Source organism: Choristoneura fumiferana, chromosome 6 (genome assembly GCF_025370935.1).
Source record: "Choristoneura fumiferana chromosome 6, NRCan_CFum_1, whole genome shotgun sequence".
Taxonomy (NCBI): Eukaryota; Metazoa; Arthropoda; class Insecta; order Lepidoptera; family Tortricidae; genus Choristoneura; species Choristoneura fumiferana.
Genome location: NC_133477.1, coordinates 20,192,329 through 20,212,851, shown reverse-complemented (window position 1 = coordinate 20,212,851; position 20,523 = coordinate 20,192,329). Strand labels below are relative to the sequence as shown.

At 37.9% G+C, this 20,523-nt stretch overlaps 2 protein-coding genes across 2 annotated transcripts in view; one reads left to right on the top strand and one right to left on the bottom strand.

The window, feature by feature from the left end:
• LOC141428511 (uncharacterized) overlaps positions 1–9,471 on the bottom strand; it is a gene marked incomplete at its 3' end in the record, with an annotated part of 24,176 nt that extends 14,705 nt beyond the window's left edge. Inside the window, 1 exon segment of the mRNA XM_074088504.1 lies at positions 9,366–9,471. Within this exon segment, the coding sequence (XP_073944605.1) occupies positions 9,366–9,471 (106 nt within the window).
• The window catches only part of LOC141429286 (uncharacterized), a 163,296-nt gene that overhangs the window by 130,726 nt on the left and 12,047 nt on the right, over positions 1–20,523 (top strand). The window contains 1 exon segment of the mRNA XM_074089577.1: positions 14,489–14,614. Coding sequence (XP_073945678.1) covers positions 14,489–14,614 — 126 coding nt within the window.

Genomic DNA, 20,523 nt, shown 5'->3' with positions numbered 1-20,523 from the left:
CATTTTTACTCACGGCTGTGTTCTTTTTTTTTATGCGGGGCATAAAACCAAATTGAATTCGACGCGCGCGACGCAACGCTAATTTGCAAAATGCGAATAAAAATTAGATTCTAATTTGTGGGATGCGGATGATGCGATTGCGAGTATTATTATTATTTGCCTACTTAGGGAAGAACACTGTTTTCAATTAGGATTTCTATGACAGGCCAATGAGGGCTATCGTTTTTGTCTACTGGCGCACATGGCGCACTGTTGCGTGAGGTTTTTAAGTATGGCTTTCAAAGTCTGTTATTACGGGCGTGACAACAAAGTTTAGATTAAAATCATATTTAATACACCTTAAAACCGTACCATAAAAATATCGAGCATGCCACAGTGTTGCATAGTCCCCGTTTTGTTCGGAAAAAAGGGAGGACAAAGGTTTCTGAAAGACAAAAACTGTCTCAAAACACAGACATTCATTGCCCCGGAACGCATATTTGCCATAATTAATTTCAGATATCGCAAAATATTCACAAAATTAAATTATTCTAATTATAAATAAACCCGCGTAGCTCACCCAAAAACTATGAGATTTGACATTTCGGAGACCTCACGCTACACTAGCGCCTCTAGCGGCGAATTCATACGCGATAGCCCTCATTGGCGATACTATCGTGAGGTTCGTTTGACAACTTTGACATTTGTGTGTCACGTTAGTGATTGGCTTAAATAACTAAGTGAGCCAATCACAAGCTAGACTGTAACGTCAAACGGTCCTCTTCATATGAGCGCGCATCTATATAGTGGTATTTCGTCAGTAAAACTATATCTACGCCAAAAATAATTTGAAAAACTATGCTCATTAATAATAGTGTGGGTGTTTCATTATTTGTATTACTTTGGTAAATGTAAAATAAACGGTAAAAAAACACATTTTATATTAGAATTAGTAGTAATACTCGTATCAATTTATGCTTTCCGTTTTCCTGTTAATAAATAAAACTGTGACTTCGTTAAATCTGAATAATATATATTTTTTATTTATATCACCCGTCTCATGCTTGCAAATAGTGAACTAATAAGCCCGGTACGAATAGTTGATAGTGCAAAACACCTATTCCAATTTCACATCGCGTGACTTTGTGACCAATGCAAGATTGCTACATTTGTGCGACACGTAAACATGCGACCAAGTTTTACACTCAAATAAACGAAAAATCAAAGGTCATGATCATGACACAGTTCATGTTATCACAATGTGCTGGCTAGTAGAACAATGTTTAGTTTCATCCAGGAAAGCTAATCTAAGCGTATCTTGCCGTCCCGCTAACGCTAATATTACTTAATGCGAGAGTGAGAGGGACGGTACGATACGAACTTCTATTTTCGACTTTCGTAGTAGCCCCCCTGATCTACCGAATGGCGGCACTGAAATAACTAAAGTCCTATAATAATAGTAGCTTCAATTAGATACGGAATAACTGAACACCCTAAACCACTCAATTTCCTAAAAGCTAGCTCAACGTTTCGTAACAAAACAACCCTATTAGATTTTCAACAAAAACTTCTCATTCAAATTTAACCTTTGTTCAGATTAGATTAGCAATAATTTTCAAGTGTTCTTTATTTCAAATATATTGAAGAATTTTGACACTTAGAAATTGAACTTTAACTGTTGCTGTTAAGGTTTATATTATAATAGCAATAATCTAAATACAGGGTGACAGCACGTTTGGTACAGGGGGTTTGCATAAAAGGGCGGCTGTTATAAAATGTATGTTGACATTTATTTGCATTGTAAATATTAGTCTGTGAAGAGTTTAATGAGGATTACGGTTAATTACAAGCTTTTATTTAGTTCCGTTGTCTGTCTGTCTGTCTGTAGTCAAATCTTGCAAGTTAACAAACTTGCAGTAGTCGGAATGGCTTGAAACCACACAGAACCAGATTATTGTAAATTGCGTGACAATACAATAATCTGGTAGTGACATGTTGGTAGTCCGGCCAGGATCGTCTCCGCAGGACGGAACTCTTCAACGGTTGATGGCATCGACTTGAAATTTGGTATGCAAACGTAGTTTGGGTGACAATGTAAGTAAAGTCGAAAAAAGTACAGTCAGCAAAAAAAGCTTGTATTAAAAATGATTTTTTTACCAAAAACTTATTTTAACTCTTGTTTGGTCTGAGATGAGTTAATAAGATGAAGATTAGTATGAATGTGGGACTCTTTTTAACCTCCTATCGCCCAGCATTCTTTATAGTACTATAGGACTTATTGTACTCGTATATGGACACACAAAGACAAGCAAGTGAGATAAAGATTCATATGTTCATAAAACTTAAATGACTAGGCCGCAGGGAATGTATATATTCCTAAATACATACGAGTACATGAAACTAACATGTTACGGTACAAAACAGACATACAATGGCGAAATTGTAACTTAAGCGATCTCTTCCAGTTAACTTTTGAATGATAGGACATCAAAAACAATAATAGACACACAAAGAAAATGCGTACAGATAGATATTGGATGCGTTTATTGTACTTTGTTCTTTTCTACATATGTAGGTACCTACGGTCAAACCATTTGATTCCTGACCTGACCCACCGTAGAACGTTCTCACAGTAAGTGTCATACTAATAATAAATTCCCATGTCAAGCAATGCAATGTCACTATGATTTTTTCTACGAAAAGGTTCCACAGTCGGTCACGATTCAGTTGGTTCGAGTGTTCATACTATGTACTTACAAACCGAACAAAACGAAAACAAAAGTATTCTACATTATCTAGTTGAATTTTACATGAAATGTTCAAAATAATCCCTCTTTTATTCAACACATTTTGTTTAAATAAATGCAAATAATAGTAGGTACATTACTGGCGAGGTCGGGAAAAAGCAATTCGTGGAGTAGAGTTTGACGGACGAAGCGTAGCAGCAAGGCTACTACGAAACTCGAAACTCGAAGTTCGTGTCGTGCGGTCCCTCTGACACTTATACTATTTAATACGAGAGCGAGAGGGACGGCACGATACGAACTTCGAGTTTCGTAGTAGCCCTGCTGAGTCCGTCAATAAATACGAATCCACGAATTGCCATTTCCGCTGAGGCATTTAAATATAGTGCTTTTCACCAACATTTAATAAGAAAGAAGAAAGAAAGAAAGAAACATTTATTCACTTACACAGGACACACATATACAGCAAATTAACACAAATAAAATAAAAAATTACAGAAAAACACATGAAAACATTAAATACAATATACACAATGTTGTGTGTCCCCGCGAAAGTGAAACGGTCGCTGACTCAGCATTATGCTGAAGCGTTAAACGCCTGCAGCGCTGATTTTCTGCCAGAACCGTCTGTGACTCACGGAACGATACACAAATATAATAAATAAATAACCACTATCTATACATACACAAATAAACTTAAGAGAAAAAATAATAATATACTATAACCAACCAAAAAATAAATAAATTACAACGAACAATAATTAAAAGAAAGAAGAAAAAATGGATGTTTAAAAACATCAGGCCGGCATATCAATGTGGTTGGCATGTCAAAGTGCTGGATAGGGAAAGGATTTTGGAGCGTCAACAAGTAATCCTTCAGCTTGCGCTTGAGGTATACCACTACACGCTCCTTGGATAGGGGGAGGAATATCATTCCAGCACTTGGACGCCGCAAACTTTAAAACTTCCGCGGAATGCTGCGGTCCGGTGCTTGGGCACAAGAGCCATTGCGCTCCTGCGCTCACTCCTCGACCAAACAATTTACTGTGGAGGTACAATGGGTCCTGTAGCGCGAAAAAAAATTAATGCGAGGAAATAAAGTAAAACTGTTAAAATATTAAACTAAATGCTTTCAAAAATCACCCTTATAACTTCTCGCGATATTTGGTTTATGTTTCATTTTTTTAAACACGGCACGACTCTTAATGCCATTCATTAGAAATAATAAAAAATGTATTTATATGAATAAAAAATATAAGTTAAATGCAAATGAAGCTTTGTATCTCTAACCAGTTCTTTTCTCGGTTTCATTGCGCTTGAACTCGGTATAAAGAAAAAAACGTGGCACTGTTCGAAACATTTTTAAAGAAGCTGTTTCTTCCCAAATTAAGTCTTAGACAAGCACTTAAAAAGTAAAAAGGTAGAAGGAATTTGATCTTCAGGCTGTTTAGATTGACTTACCGTAGCCAAAACGTTTTAAAAAGTAAAAAGCTGTATGATAATGTAATTTCATACAATTTCCGCTCCGGCCGGGAAGTGTTTACTTATTTTTTTATTTGTAGGAGTCTATATAAGGAAGAACTACACACGTGTGCTATGTTTGCGACATTTAGGCGGACATTTCCAAGCATATTGGCGAAAACTATATTTTGGAACTATTAATGTTTATGTGTGACATGCCGCGCCGTCACACACAGAGCTTTTTGGGGAAAGAGAGCCATGTTAGAAAATCACAGTGTTGCAAGCCTAGATTTTAGATTAAACAGTTACTGCACTATTAACATTTGGCTTTACATAAAAAAATAATCTATATGTTTAATTATTTAAACACATTTATTAACCACACAGAACCTATCCTTATTTTGTCTTTATCTATAGTTCGTTTTTTTTTTAGTTAGAAAATGGGTAAACAATCTTGACGAATCTTTTCTCGAAAATCGTTTTAAAAAAAAACATACATAAAAAAAACAACCATTACTTATGATACCAAAGTAATGTAGGTAAATGAATGAATCATACTACATACATGATATGGATTCTAATTGTTACATATTTGCTGAGACTTATTTTTCAAGTGTTTTTCAATAAAAAGACACGTCATGATCGCTTTCCTTCTTTCAATGCCAAAAAAAAAAGTATATATCAATTCTGCTTCAGCTTCATAATTTCAAAACATACACGAAACTATAATATAGTTAGATTATATTATATACTCTCAAACATATTGTACAATTTACAAAATAGACAGTTAATGTAGTTTCAAAGAGAAAAAAGTGAAGTAAGGGTAAGGAAAATTACAAAATTGTTTTATTCTGTTTTATTTGTGCTTGTTAGTTTTTTATTTCGCTTTATGCCGTTTTTATTCAATCGCCTGAAAGTCATTCGAATCGCTTTATTTTATTTTTAATTCACTAGAATGCTTCCAAGCCGAATTAGGCTTTACGACTCTAGTATCACGGTTTAAATTCCAATATAATCCAAATTAAGCTCCTTCGTCAAATTACGAATAGGAATCTTAACGGGTGTCGTTAAAGTCGATTTTAGGATAAGTTGAATTTGAAGGGATTGTGTTACCAAATTAATTGGTGTTCACAGCTTTTAGGAGGATTCCTTTCATACTCACCCTACATGGTATTCCTTTAACTATTAAAAATATTCCCGCTACACGTGTAGTCGTAACTTTTAATACGATCGCTTTTGAACCGTGTGCGCGTTCAAAAACACGAATGCAGTAAATACGAATTCAAATCAACATTCGTGATTTTCAAGCCGCACTCAGTTCAATTAGTGCGATTTTTGCAATTTTTATTAAAATTTTGTCCCTTGCCGCGGTTTTATGACGAATAAAAACAAAACACTGACGCACCTTTATTATCTTACTCGGGTTTCAAGATTCGTTATCATAATATCGAATTACCGATAGCGATTTAGTTGCCGGCCAGTCGATTAACATCGAATAGGTACCGGTTGGTTATCGGAGACGGCCGCGCGTCTCGTCTCGTTCTATTTTACTCGACGCCGCCGCGTCAGTTAATTCTAGAATAGGGACACTATTAACCGACCTAGATTTCTAGCATGGAAATAAAATAGTAAACTACTTTATTTGTTTACGCGCGCTCGATGAATGGGGAAACAAAACCGTCAATGAAACAGCCAGTTTTACATGAAGTTAGCGGGAAAACTTGAAAGCTTTTTTATTAGTTTGTTCGGAAAATCGTAGTTGCCCGTTCGGGTCATTCGGCGTCGGATAAACCCTTTTCTTCAGCGCGCGTGATACTAGGCTCGCAGCGAGCACAAGGAGGTGTCGCGAGCGGCCGACTCGCGGCTGGTGGGAGCGCGAGCGAGACCGACTTACGCGTGGAATGTTAAAGTTTGAACGAGATGGCGCGGTGAAGGTCAACTGATAGACAGCGCAGCGTATTTATGAAGACAGATGCATTCTGTAGTAAACCATTAGTACCAGTAGCAATGTGTATTTTAAACTCGTCACGGATATGGTGTCATTCGACTTTGATTTATCAACTTCACTTAATCTTCATGTTTAGAATGTTAACCATGTTGTATTTGTATTTGTAGATGTCATGAGCAAATCAATAATATGATTTTATTGTCATCAGAGTTAATGCACTTTTGAAAGCACTTGTACTTCTGCTATTGTCATATAGTATAGCGTAAAAGGAACAAAATGCCTTCTTGATGTATCTAGACATTTTAAGTTACAAATTAGTAAAAATATTAATTAAAAGGCTGTTTTTGCTTAAATTCACCCACAAAATTAGAACTACAAAGTGTATTCAATGATCCTTCAATCTCAATAGTAGCATGCATCTGCCTAAGCACTATTAAGTAATTACAAAACCAAATCTCATTTCGATAGACAACTCAATGGATCTCTGTCTTCAACATTACGCTGTGGGCCAGCCGACGTTAGAATGAGAACGCGCGCTACGCTAGAGCGAGACACGCGAGCAGCACGTGCTCCCTTTCATAATACTCTTTTTGCCTCCTTGCGTCGCTGCGGCTCCGATATTACATCTCATTGTGGGAATTTGTTTCGTGAGAAGAAATAGCTGTTGTTTCTTCTTTTTTTCCCTTTTTCACGTTTTGTTTTTATGCTAATACGTTTTATTTTGTTTAATTTTAATTTGATCTTTTTTTATTTAGATACGCTGTTAGTGGGTTTTAATTTATGTTGACGAGGAGGTTATCTATCGTATATCTCCTGTTCTTTTTGTTGTTACGAAACAAAATAAAACACATTCCATTCATCATCATCAGCCCATACTGCTGGACATAGGCCTCTTCCATGGCGCGCCACAAGCCAAAACACTGTCTTCACCTTGCTCCTTGCATCCATCCGCCGCCAGCGACCCTCTTAAGGTCGTCCGCCCATCGTGCCTCAGGACGCTCTACACTACGTTTTCCCGTCCGTGGTCTCCATTCGAGGACTCGTCTGCTCCACCGTTCATCAGACCTGCGACAGACGTGGCCAGACCAACGCCACTTCAGCGAACTAGTTTGAGCACTTTGAGCTTCAGCAACGTCGGTGACTTTCGTTCTTTGTCGGATAATGTGAATTCGGATTTTATCCTTCAAAGAAATCCCTAGCATTGCTATCTCCATAGTTCGCTGACTGCTGAGCGACCTTGAATATTTTCCGCGACATTCCATTCACTTACTATTTCATTCGGTATACTTTGTAACCACTAACCAGCTAATGGTGACTTTGGTATCCTCTTTTACTATGATAATAGTTAGGTTAGGTAGGTTAGGTGAGACTATTTAGTAGTTTCTGATTTAACCTAGTTCTGTTGTCTGGCTTCAAAAAAACGAACTATTAAAAAAATAGAGGACCAAAAAGACGACGCCATCCGTAAGTGCGCCAAGCAAAAAAATAATTTTAATAAAAATTAATTCTGTCCATTTCGGTAACCGGTCGGGAATCGGGATGGAATTTGAAGTTCGAGCAATCAAAAGCCATATCTACAATTTGTGACGTACCGTACCGATCAACCCGACACTATGTGTGGGAGTTAAGGTTTGCTATGGCTTGCTACAAATACTTTATTTAACTTGCATATGTTTTAGTACGGAGGTGCAATCAGCTGGTCAAAGGACCGTATCGTTTAGTAAACGGCTGTATTATTATTTTTTATTTTTATTAGTTAAGGAAGTAAAGATTGTGTTTTAGCTTCTAGCAGTTTTTATGCCCAAGTCGAACCATTTGATTCCTGACCCGCCGTTAAACGTTCTCACAGTAAGTGTCATAACAATAAATTCCCTTGTCAAGCAATGCGATGTCAGTATGACTTTTTCCACGAAAAGGTTCCACAGTGGATAACGATTCAGTTGGTTCGAGTGTACGATTACATACATTGAACTGGCACCAAGAAGCTGCAAGTTATATTTAAACCGGTCAAGCGCGAGCCGGCCCCTCGTAGTTCCGTATCAGCGTGTCATTTTTTGTATGGCGACATTGGCGACCCCTTTAAATAATAACTTTATTTCATTCTTATGTATGTACGTATGTAAACTCTCTGTATCGCTGGGCAAGTGGGCACACTGTATTGGGAACCTTAAGAACAACTAAGTGCACAATAAACCCGTTAGGTACTGCAACGTATCTGCGCTGCTAAGAGCGGCGCGCGGGCACGTTTTCGGACGAGTTATTGCTTGCCGGCAAAAAACGACGCGCGCACATCTGGCCGGCACAGTTTCGGAAGTGGGCCTGCGAAGTGTGGGAAGTCGGGTTCGGGCCAGTTTATAGCTTACTTCAAAGTCAAAGTACAAAATATGTTTCTTAATCCAGCCACAATTTAGACAAGCTACAAAATGAACTGCAAAATGAATAATAGTTTGATATTGTTTACCTATGACGTATAAAGTTAAAAACGAATAATATGTTTAAGGGTTTCTTATTGATTTTGTACCATATTGCAAAAGCAAGGGTGAATATTTGTGTGCATTATATGACTGATATACGGAATGTCTTAAAAAGGGTTAGTTCAATTTAGGCTATAACAAGTACTTGTAAATGTCAAAAATTTAGCACCCGTTCGGAAAAAACCTCTGCTGATAAGAATCCGGCAAAAAACTCAACGAGGTACATTTTTCCAAAATAGATCTAGGTATCTATAATGTTACGAGTAGATACGAGTACCTACCTGTTACTAGCCTTTACCCGATGCTTCCTCACGTGAATAGCTTTGGCACTAGATATACTTTTTGTTTTTGGCCTCCAACAAGATGGAGCGACGACCTGATTAAGATCGCGGGATCGCGGTGGATGCGGAAAGCACAAGACCGGTCTGAGTGGAGAGCCTTGGGGGAGGCCTATGTCCAGCAGTGGACGTCTTTCGGCTGACATGATGATACTTCTTGTTACTGAATGTTGATGATTGGATCATTCGATTTAAATGTGCAAATAAAATTTCCGACGTCTGCTTAAAATGCATATTTTGGAATACTTTGCCCTCACATTTCTTCCGTGGATGTCGTAAAAGGCGACTGAGGATATAGGTTAAGGTATACCGTAGGCGACAGGCTAGCAACCTGTCACTATTGTACCGTTTTTGTCAAACTTAGAACCTAAAATTGCTAAAACTGGCTCCGAAGCGGTAACGTTTCGTGTGCTCTGCCTACCCCATTTGGGATACAGGCGTTTGCTGCATTTTGATTGGGAGTAGTGAATAATTAGACTATCACTTACGACGTACGACAGTGTAGTGTCGTAAGACGGAAGAGGCATTGTCACAAAACGACATTTTGTCCAACGTTTTTTATGAATCGTCGAAATGAAATCAATGATGACATTCCCAACACCGGCGATCGGGCTCCTGTCTGCGGGCCTACTCCGAAGTTCGAAAATCGAAGTTCGTATCGTACCGTCCCTCTCGCTCTCGTAATAAATAGTATAAGTGTCAGAGGGACCGCACGACACGAACTACGAGTTTCGAGTTTCGTAGTAGCCCTGTTGGCATTAGCGTAGGTATAACGCCTCATTGCATATGCATGCAATCAGTAGAAGCTCACTTCCATGCGGGTGAACGCCAAACACTCTTCCTACCCAACGGTTGTATTAAACTTGTATACGTGACAATTTGTGGCAGGATAGATTTACAGTATGATTTTAGTGTTTTGTTAGATCACTTCGACGTATACCTATCTGTCTGTCGATTTAATACTTACCTACTCCTTTTTTTAGGAACGCGTGAATGGTGTTGGTGTGCACGTATACATATCGGCATCGCTGTCTTGTGTATCTTACAACCAAGATAAAGTTTATCAAGTCATCAAAATATCGTCACCACTTTGAAAAAATCTCGTATCTCAAATCAATACGTCAACAAAATTGAACCTTGACGTAATGGTCATAAAGTGCACTCAGAAAAATTATCCATTTTGTGATACGAGTTTTTTCAAAGTAGTGAAGATATTACAATACAATCTGTTTCTTTTGAAAGTATTTATTGATAACAATAGACTTTAAACGCAATTTCGCACTTATATTCAGAAAAACACAGTAGTGCCAGGCCAGCCCGGGCTCGAACTGGCGTACTAAGGTCGTACAGGGCCCGGGGCGGTAAAGATGAGACCCCGAGTCCTTAAAGTTGTTGTATTCAGCATATTGTAGCCCTGTCAAGGAACTAGTAGGTAGGACCTTTTCATAATCAATTTCGCTATGATTTCTTTGGCAGATTTGATATCAATATGACATTAAGTAGCACAAACCCCCTTTGCTGTTTGGTACAGTCACCAGCATCGATAACGGGCAAAACAAAGCGCGCATAAATATCTGATATGCCACTATTTCTAATTCCGGCTAACGCAGGTGATTGTATGCGAGTTTTGGCTACAGTGCTAATAAAATGTAATGTCACCTTCCATCGATTGACGTCAATGCAGCCATGCCAGGAATGCCACCAGCAGTTATCAGTTATCCATTTTTGTATCCAACTCAGTTTTTGTTAGGCGTTCTCGGCTTGAACTCCCTCGAGGTGCGACGCAATCACTCGCTGCTGATGACATGTCGCATACTTCGTGTCGTGGCGACTCGGACTGCCCTGAGCTAGTTGGTAGACTAGTGCGATTGTTTGTCCCGAACGTCCCTCGGATCGAGCTGCGGCCGCTATGCTGGCTATGGGCGCAGACCGCAGAGGCTCGCCGCTCCCCCGGCGGCCGGGCGCTGGTGATGCTTAATGCGTTTTTGGTATCCGCGCCGGACCTAGCAGGTCACTGCTAGCTGGGTAACTGTCGGCAGTTTGCAGTGAATGCTTTAGGTTTTGTGAGATGGATAAAAAGAAATCGAGTGTTATGTGAGTTATGTCTTGTGGTTTGTTAGTTTACTTCTAAAATGCTAATTTTAATTTAGATTTGTGCGTTTTTAGTTTTACGGTGAATTGGATGTATATCTGTAATGCCGTGTAAATGTTATGAAATAAATAAATAAATCTCGGCGCGTGAGTAACCTTTCGAAGACTCGCAAACAATTGATAGTGGAATCGTATAGATAAGATACGGTTGTTGCTTTCTATTTAATCCAATCTATAAGGTCCGTTTCAGGAACTGACGGCTTTGGACTAACGATATCGTAGTGAAGTATGGAATTAAAATATTTTTTGTGAAGGTACAAACACATGTTAGAGTCTGGCTAATGAAAGATGAACCTGCAAAACAGCGGCAAATTAAAAAAAATTGCAGATGGTATCACCACAGAATAAGTAATAGTACCGGTACAGAAGCTTCTCTGTCGTACAAAAGTGACGATTAGAAATAAGAATCGTGCCTACTTTATGCTTTTCTGTCTATTGCATGCCTATTCGAAAATAAGTAATTATTTAAAACGATAATATCTTGTTCAACATATTATATATGCTGAACATAAAAAGGCTTATACGAATATTTTTGAGAAAAAAGTGAATCTTACAAACCACAATTGTATTGACCAGTTCTGAAAGGATTATTAGTAAGTATCAGAATATTTTACCATGCCTATTGCCTACTAACCTACAAATTCGGTCATCGCATCTAAACACTCTTTTTTCTGTTGGAACAAGGTTTCCATCTCTGCTTGTTTTTGTTTGAATTTGCTTATCATATCATGGTTAATATAATATGTGGCACACCACTTTTGATTGTAGTAAATTTCCAAAAAACTATTTTAACACACGAAGGTACTAAACTGAACAAGTCATAGAATAGATAATAGTACAAGCTCATGTGTCTGTTTTCTTATACTCTTTGGTCTGTTTGCCCATGACATTTGAATAATGTTGCCACTCAAATAATAGCTGGGTTCAGCTTTCATTAGCCAAACTAATACACTTGGTGTTAGATGTCATGACCTCATGACATCTGAGTGAGACCTTACCTGCGAATAATAAATATCTTTGAATACCTGTGGCGTCTCAAGCAGATGATCGTGGATTCAAATCCAAGCTCACAATGAGTTTTTCGAAATTATATTCGTCCTGTATCGTGCGTGATCATATGTGGGATCGGGATAAATTCTTGAAATCTCAAATGCAAACGGTCATGAAATTTAACTTACGATTAAAAAAATTGAAAATTCCCATGGGTCTTGTGCTGTGTCGCATCAAAGTTATATAGAGAGAGAGAGAAAGAGAGAGATAGAGAGCATCACAACACAACATACAGCAAAATTAACATAAAATAAAAAATTACAGAAAAACACATTTAAATACAATATATACAATGTATAGATACATCACTGACAGATAAATAATACAAAAAAAGGGTAAAGGGTCGGTAAACTCGCAATAGGTCATACATATTTTCTTGATTTAAAAAATACATTGAAGCTAATTTAACTACGCATAAATAACCTTAACATAAAGAATAAAACTATTTACTAAACAAACTCAATTTACTCGAAGAAGCATCACAGCGGGCTTTGTTGTGTTCGTTATTTTTTGTAACCGATCCTTTATTTTTGCTTGTCAGTGTAATTCTATTCTTCAAACCTAGTGTATATGGCAGCCAAATAAGTGGTATGTCAATGTTTAAACAAGTTCCTATCAAATGAATATGTCGCTAAAGTCGAACTTTCGAGTTCACAGACACGTCTATTGGCATTATTGTTTTATGACATGCAAACGATTATCAACTTTAGGATGGTAACACATATTTGGCTGATGGTACCTAGCTTATATAGTTATACCTAAATTTAATTCTGGTTTCAAACTTTAAATTAACACAGTTCTGCCGTGCGCGTCGTATTATTTAATGTGCCTCACTTCGAGTTATTATAACATAAAAACAGCTCGAATTCGATTCGCTATAGATCTATACATATATTCAACGTCATACGTACCTATGTACATATATTCAACGTCAAAGCAGCCGCCAAATCTTCGGTTGAGTAGGTACATTTTTGATTGCAGAAATTTACTTAACTGGAGATTAGTTATCTTTAAAGTAAAAAAGTAAATTAGTGCTGTTATACCTGCTTAGTTTTTATTTTCAAAAGGAGAAACAACGAACGAAAACGAACGTTGTTTTTTTTGGCTTCACCGTTTTGCAAGCATTTGGTATATTTGTTCTGCTCAGCGTCTATCTATCGCAAAAGATTTGTTACGATCTGGCATTAAGGTTTGCTAATTGACCAATTAACTGCTGGATAAAACTTGATTGTTTAAAAAAATCACTAGCTGTCGCTATATTCGGTAAATTGAGAATAAGATATGAATTCAAAGACTTGAGTAAGAAAAAAAGGCAAAAAGGGCACTTAAGTAAGAATTAAATAGGTACCTACCACACCCGTTTGTAACGACGATTCTTGCAAATTCTCTCGACAATTCGGCCGTTTTTTTGCGCAGTTTAAGTTAAGATTTAACTGATTTAAGTTAAATAATAAAACTACCTACTTAACAGTGGATGCTTTGAAAAAAATACTGTTTAAAAAGCAGCGGGAAAAGATTCTATGTACCTAAGCGACGACAGCGTACCTATTAAAAAAAAAACTTTTATTCAAGCAGTCATTTTTTATATTTTTATTTAAATTTTGTTTGTCATCAAACGGACTATGATTTTATTTTGTAGATGTAGGTAAGCACGTGTTGGTGTAATATCGTTTTAATTGTTCTCTAATAAAGGATCAATCAGTCAATAGATGGACGGAATGAATGGACACTTAAGTTTAACATCCGGTGTATTTGAATGAATCGATTCATTTATAGCTCAATCACCCGATCTAATGGAGCTATTGTAATAAATCATTCTAATAAAAGGTATTATAAATTCGAAAGTTTCGATGTTTGGACAAATAATTTATACCTACCTAACCTGGCTGGATTAGGTAGTCAAGTGCAAAAATATCGACACGGCCAAAGTTACAAAAATATGTATAACGTCCTTAATGTTAAGTGCATAAAGTCGTGTATACATATTTTTGTAACTTTGGCCTTGTTGATATCTTTGCAATTGACTGTACATTACACATAAAACTTTTATCCCGAAAAATTGCATAGTAGTTCCCGCGGGATAAACGAATAACGAACAATAAATGAAGTTTTGGCAGGCGACGCCGCGGGCGGGCAACAGCTCGTCATTTTCTTATACGTAATATAATAACAAAAATTTGATCTAATCAGTGTTATATTTTACTAACGTTAAAAAGTCATGTGAAAAGTACTTGGACTTAATTTATGGTATTAAGTTTTATAAATAGCCTTTGCATGCATAAGTTGACGTCATAATAATTTTAATGGATTGTTCGTTCGTGCATAACACCGTTCGCTTTGCAGGGCCAGCGTCATTCTGTCATCCGGACGGGCCGGCGGCCATGACGGTGCTGTGCGACGATCGCCCCGCCCCCCTGGCGTGGCCGGCCCCGCCTGCGCCGCCCCCTGCGCCCCTCTGGCAGTACCCCGGTAAGCCACACCTCCTTCAACTCATGATCGCCTGGTAACTACGCGCCAACTGCATTGCGAGACCGCCGGAACAGCGACGCTCCCGCCTTATTCTAAGAGCCTGTTGAGTCATGCTGCTTTGGTAGCGGCATTGCAACTGAATTTGTCCGGTCAATAGTTGTTGACATTCCATCCGGCCTTCGGATAACCCGACCAAGTAAAAACACACTCTCATACAACGAATGTTCATTCAAACTAGCGGTGTTTTCAACTCGGTCGGGTTGTGCGTTGCGCGGTTACTTTGGCGCCTTGCGTGAACTCTTTCAAAACTTTTTAATTGTTTCATCATTCTTTGAATTCTTAATTGTTCGGATGTTTTTATTAACGTAATCCGAAACTCGTTTATTATGGACGTGTTCTTTATAAATCTTTGGCGTTTTATTGCTTTGGCTGCATAATAAATTAGGTACCAAAATTGAACCGGTGAAATTAAACGTCTCTGCGTTTTGAGTGCCCCGATTGAATTTCGGCAAATTAAGCTCTAAGGGAGGGTAATATTTTGAAGGCGTGAGATTTCATCATAGATACTCTAGTAGGTAACATACCTATTAAATTCGGCTCAAAATTCTAGGGAAGGGAAAAGTTTGACTTGTCGATATACTTAAGCCAAACCTTACTATGCATTATCAAAATATTATCATCAAGTCTACTAAAATGGTGGCGGCGATCGCTTTTTGTCGGGACAGTTATTCTTTCTGCCACCCGGTATGGGATGAGGGTAGAAAGAGATGGCGAATGCTATCGCGTGCGCCTGCGCGTTAGATAATAAATACGGCCTCTGGATCGGCTGATGGCAAATGCAATTTAGGTATATCTGCAACTGAAATCTAATAATTTTGTGATAAGTAATTTATACAGTACCCAGTACCCTGGTGGTAAATCTTTACCACCAATAATCTTCTTTTTGTAATCTTACACATCGGTCTTCGGAAAAAGACAATTGGCTGTTCACGACGATTTCCGAACACTAGCGACCGTCCATCAATCAATACATCAAATAAATATTGCACCTTTATAGACTTCATTAGTTTACTTAAGTACGTCAAATTAATGGCATGTAAACTTCGGATACTTATCGATATATAGAGAGCTGTTGCAACTACTAGAAAATGGATAGTTCCCTCATTTTCCTAAAGATCCCATCGTACAATTTAAAGTTTTGGGGGGTTTCAACAACTCTATATTATATTTTTTCATATAAATGCGTCCGTACTCTATTGCACCTGTACTTACAACGAATGACATATTTTTGCAACAATTGCCTTTTAATTAGCTCTATAATTTCCGGATATAGTCTAGTCTGGTTGAACCGAGTGATACCTGGGTAAAAAGCTGTCCAATGCTGTTAGTAGATGCGTTGAAATATCAGGAGTTCATTAAGAATCCCCGGAGACTACACACTTTATATCGGCCGATACTTTAATCGGGTTGGGTTGTAGTACACGCACATAGCTGACAGTTTAGTTTGACAGGAATCGCGCTGCTCCTCAAACTTATTTATCGGCCGATCGTTATCGTTGTTATGTGTTTAGTTGCATCCCTATATGTATTCACCGAAGGTTAATGTAAAAATTAATCTCTATCTCCCCTGGCCACGCAATGACTTAATAAGAACGAGTTTACAAATTTCTTATCTACATCTTTTTCTTAAGGCTTCTTATAGTTTGTAGAAGGTTCTTCATCATCCCAGCCTATATATGTCCCACTGCTGGGCACAGGCCTCCTCTAAGAATGAGAGGGCTTGGTGCTGAAGGAAACTTCAACACGCCATTGAATTTCTTCATGAGTTTTGCAAGTACGTTTGTATTCGTATGAAGCCGTGGTGGCTTAGTGGTTTGACCTATGGCCCCTCAAGCAGAGGTTTCAAACCCCGGCCCGCACCTCTGAGTTTTCGAAATTCATGTGTGAAATGACATTTGAAATTTACCACGAGCTTTACGCTGAAGGTAAACATCGTGAGGAAACCTGCACACACCTGTGAAGTAATTCAATGGTATGTGTGAAGCTTCCAATCCGCACTAGGCCCGCGTAGGAACTACCGCCCAAGAGCTCTCATTCTGAGAGGAGGTCTGTACTCAGCAGTGGAACCTAAATAGGCTGGGATGATGATGATGATGATTGATGATATACCTATTCGTACTCCATGAAGGTCATAATGAATTTCGAATGTACCCACCTAATGTAGCACTTAAATTTCGAGTGGTGCGAGTCCGGTTTCGACACAGTCTGGGAGACCATAGTTCAAACCACTGCTACCACGATTACTTGCCTACATTGCATTTTGTTCACTACCTCATTCATTAGGTACTAATATAATATTATAAGTAAATAATCACAAATAAGTTTTTTCTCTGTGTATCTGTTTTCTGTATCGCTTACTATGTCTGGTGTACAATAAAGAGTCTTTGTATTGTATTGTATCACAACAACATTATTCGATAGACGAGAGTGGAACAAAAGAGACCCTTTGCCCAGCAGTGGAAGACAAAAAAGGCTATAAAAATGCAATTACTACTACTAAGAAATCAAAATCTTGATACAAAAAGGAGTGCACGCGAAATAAAACTCATTTGCATCACGCGCGGTGACTTCTGATCAAGGGTTAAGTAAACGCCACTCACGTGCATAACGACTGTAATTTACGGCACAAAAATGAGTCGAAAAGTTTATGCTTAACTTCAGCTTCACATGTAGTTGATACCTACTTAATTGAGACTTTAAAACGAACGTTCGCGAGACGTTTGCTATCTCACGATAAAAACTTCTTAAGTTCTGGTAAACTGTTTATATCGGCGATTTTCCGTACTATCCAATCAAAACTGCTTTTAGTAGTAGCAAGGACCATTATATAATTCTCCTTGGTAGTAGACACAAAGCACCACAGCATTTATTAGCTGTCTTTTTGCCTTTCTATTTAGGCAAAATGTGTTTCATAGATAAGGAAAATTACGTAATATTTGTTACGAAAACTGTTTTTTTTTTATTGTATTGTCCAGAATAATTGTCATAGTCTGAATATTTCTATGCCGATGCTGGCAGAATATGCTGATTGCTGAACTGACACTTCTTATTATACTAACCTATATTTGTACGTACCATATACTCCCATCAGAAAGAGATGATGATTGTTTATTGACGATTCAGGAGACGAATGAAATGTGTTGTTGTAAACTAGTTTTGTGCCTGCTTAGGTATGTACCTACATATCGTTTTCAAGGCCGCCCCGTGGCGTGCGCTGCGGTTTGCCTTTTGCTTTTTGTAGCCTATATAATTGATATGGTGGTTAGTTGTTTTTATTTTTTGAAACACCAGCATACTGTTAGTTGATATATGTAATTAATTTCGTGCAGTAACAAAAGTTTGTTTTTAATTGACATTTTGTACTTATTGTACCTATATATGTGTGTGGCGAATGCGGTAACTATCATTATAATTAGGTACCTACCCTACGAGTATGGTTGCAAAAAACTAGGTCGATTCATATTAAAGAAGATTTTATTTATTACACAAGCAAGGCAGTGCACCTTTTTATATTTTATTTCGTAGCTAGTTTTTCTCTCACTGTCAAACCAAGGCCTCCCCATTAGAATTAGAACGCCACAATGAACGACAATTTGACTCCAGCAACGGTCAATCCACCTAGTAGGAGACCTGCCAGCCAACGCTACGTCTCCCGGTCAGTGTTGCCAACTTTATTTTAACGAATCCGCAAATTGTGGTATCGTAAACCACCAGAAACCACTAAATAGCTCAATATTTTTTGAAAATGAAAAAACAATTGTTGTAATTAATATTTTAGTATTGTGAAATAATAAAAAAAAAATCTAAAGACAATCATCTTCGGGCTTCCCTAGTTCTGACTGTTGCCTATACATAAAAAAATATACTCCAATAGATAACATAAACATTCAAGTCCTGTAAATGTGAAAATCGCGCTATTGGTTGAATTCAAACTCAAACTCACAACATCACACTACATCACAACAAAAACATGAATAGAAGAAGAGAGAAAAATTAGAGACGTTGACAGTTGACAGTGTGTAATTCGTACCTTGCCACTAACTGAAGAAACCACAACCACTAAAAATTCCACTAGCCACTACGAGTAAAATCAAATTTTGTCCGCTAAAAGGTAAGCCGAAACTACCAGATCTAGTGTAAATTCCACTGAGTTGGCTGGCATCACTGCTCCCGGTTCGTGGTCACAGTCGTTGGCTAAGTTCGACTTTAATTAAGTGTTAAAGTCTTCCAAGAATATAAAATTTAATTACTACGGTGCTCGATGTTTTATTAAGCTGACGTGACAAAAACGGGACGTAGTTTAATTTGAAAACTTCCGGTGAAGTTTTTTTGAAGATGTTCATTTGATCTTTTCAACTTGCCCAATAGAAATATTCCAAAGACAAAGTTAAAGTAATCTCATTCCGTATAGGTACATTAATTTTAAACACAATAAGTACATATTGTGGTAGGTATTCATTCAGAAGCATGGCCGTCGCGTGGAATCCCACAACAGGCCTGATTTAAGCAACAATTGCTTGTTTTGTAAGTTTGGTTGTTTGGAAGATTTCACTCGCTCCTTTTTATGGAAAAATTCTCAGTTGAACTTTGATTTTCATAGCATGTTTTTGTTGCGATGTTTTTATGTAAGTATAGAAATTGATATGTCGCGTCATAATCCATTACCTACATCACATCTCAGAGATGCGAGCCTGGAACCCACGATTCTGCTTGAGAGGTCATTCATAGGTCAAACCATTGGGACACTATGTATTTCACCCTTTTTTAAAGGTGATACGAGTATTTATTGGTATTTTTGGTACGAACCAGTTTTAAACCTTCACTGTATGCTATATCTTTGGTTCAACGCCGAATGCCACGTGAACGACGACTCGCCAGTTGCATCCACCTGTTGTTTGGTAACTTTCGCGATGTCTTTAGTCCACTGGGGAGGCCTGCCAAAGCTTTGTCTTTCTGTTCGTGATCGCCTCTCGAGGATCTTTCTGTTATTTGTGACTAGTTTTTCTGCAAATTTCCGTATTCCGAATTCTATCACGCAAAAAAACAGCCAAGAATCACGAGTTTTAGCTACTGTTTCCATTCAATTGTTATTTTTGATACTATTTTACCTTTGCTTGAGTATTTATTATTGTGAACTCATTTCTCTCCAATTTTTAAGAAAGCAAAAATTGTTCACATATTAAATTATTATGTAGTTTATGTCCACCAAATGTCTGATCAAGTCCATAACACAATTTAGACAACAGATGCGAACATTATCGCGAAACAAAAAAATTAAACGCATCAAAAAAGTTCCATACAAACGCCCGCATCCGTTCACTAAAGCGTTTCACGCGCCTTGTCACTTACCTACCATAAATAATCGATGTACAAAAAAAAACGAAAACACGTTTTATCGATAACCTAAGTCACGGGTCAGCCCTATCGCTCCTCGCTCCGCCGCCCCGCCCCGCCCACTTTCTCGTTTAAACCAATCAGGGAGCTCCGCGCCTTCTGAGGCGGGGCCGCCCGAACGCCTCAAGTGTTTTAGTGTTGTGAATTAGTTTTTTCTGTTTATGTTTCACTGGTAACCAACGGTATGGTTATCATGGCGATTACTTGCCGTTATTCGTCCTGAAACATGTGATTTTTTAACTGTTGTAAAATTTTTAATAGGTATGCTGCGGGATACGAGATGCAAAATGGTCTATGAGGACTCATTTGTTAAATCAAAACAAAATGTTTAAATTATTCCTGAAAAAAAAAAGGTTTGTTGAAATTACCAGCAAAGGTCTCGAAATTATTATAAATGTAAATAGGTATTAACCAGATCTCTGAAATTGAACTTATAAATACAACACTAAAAAGGT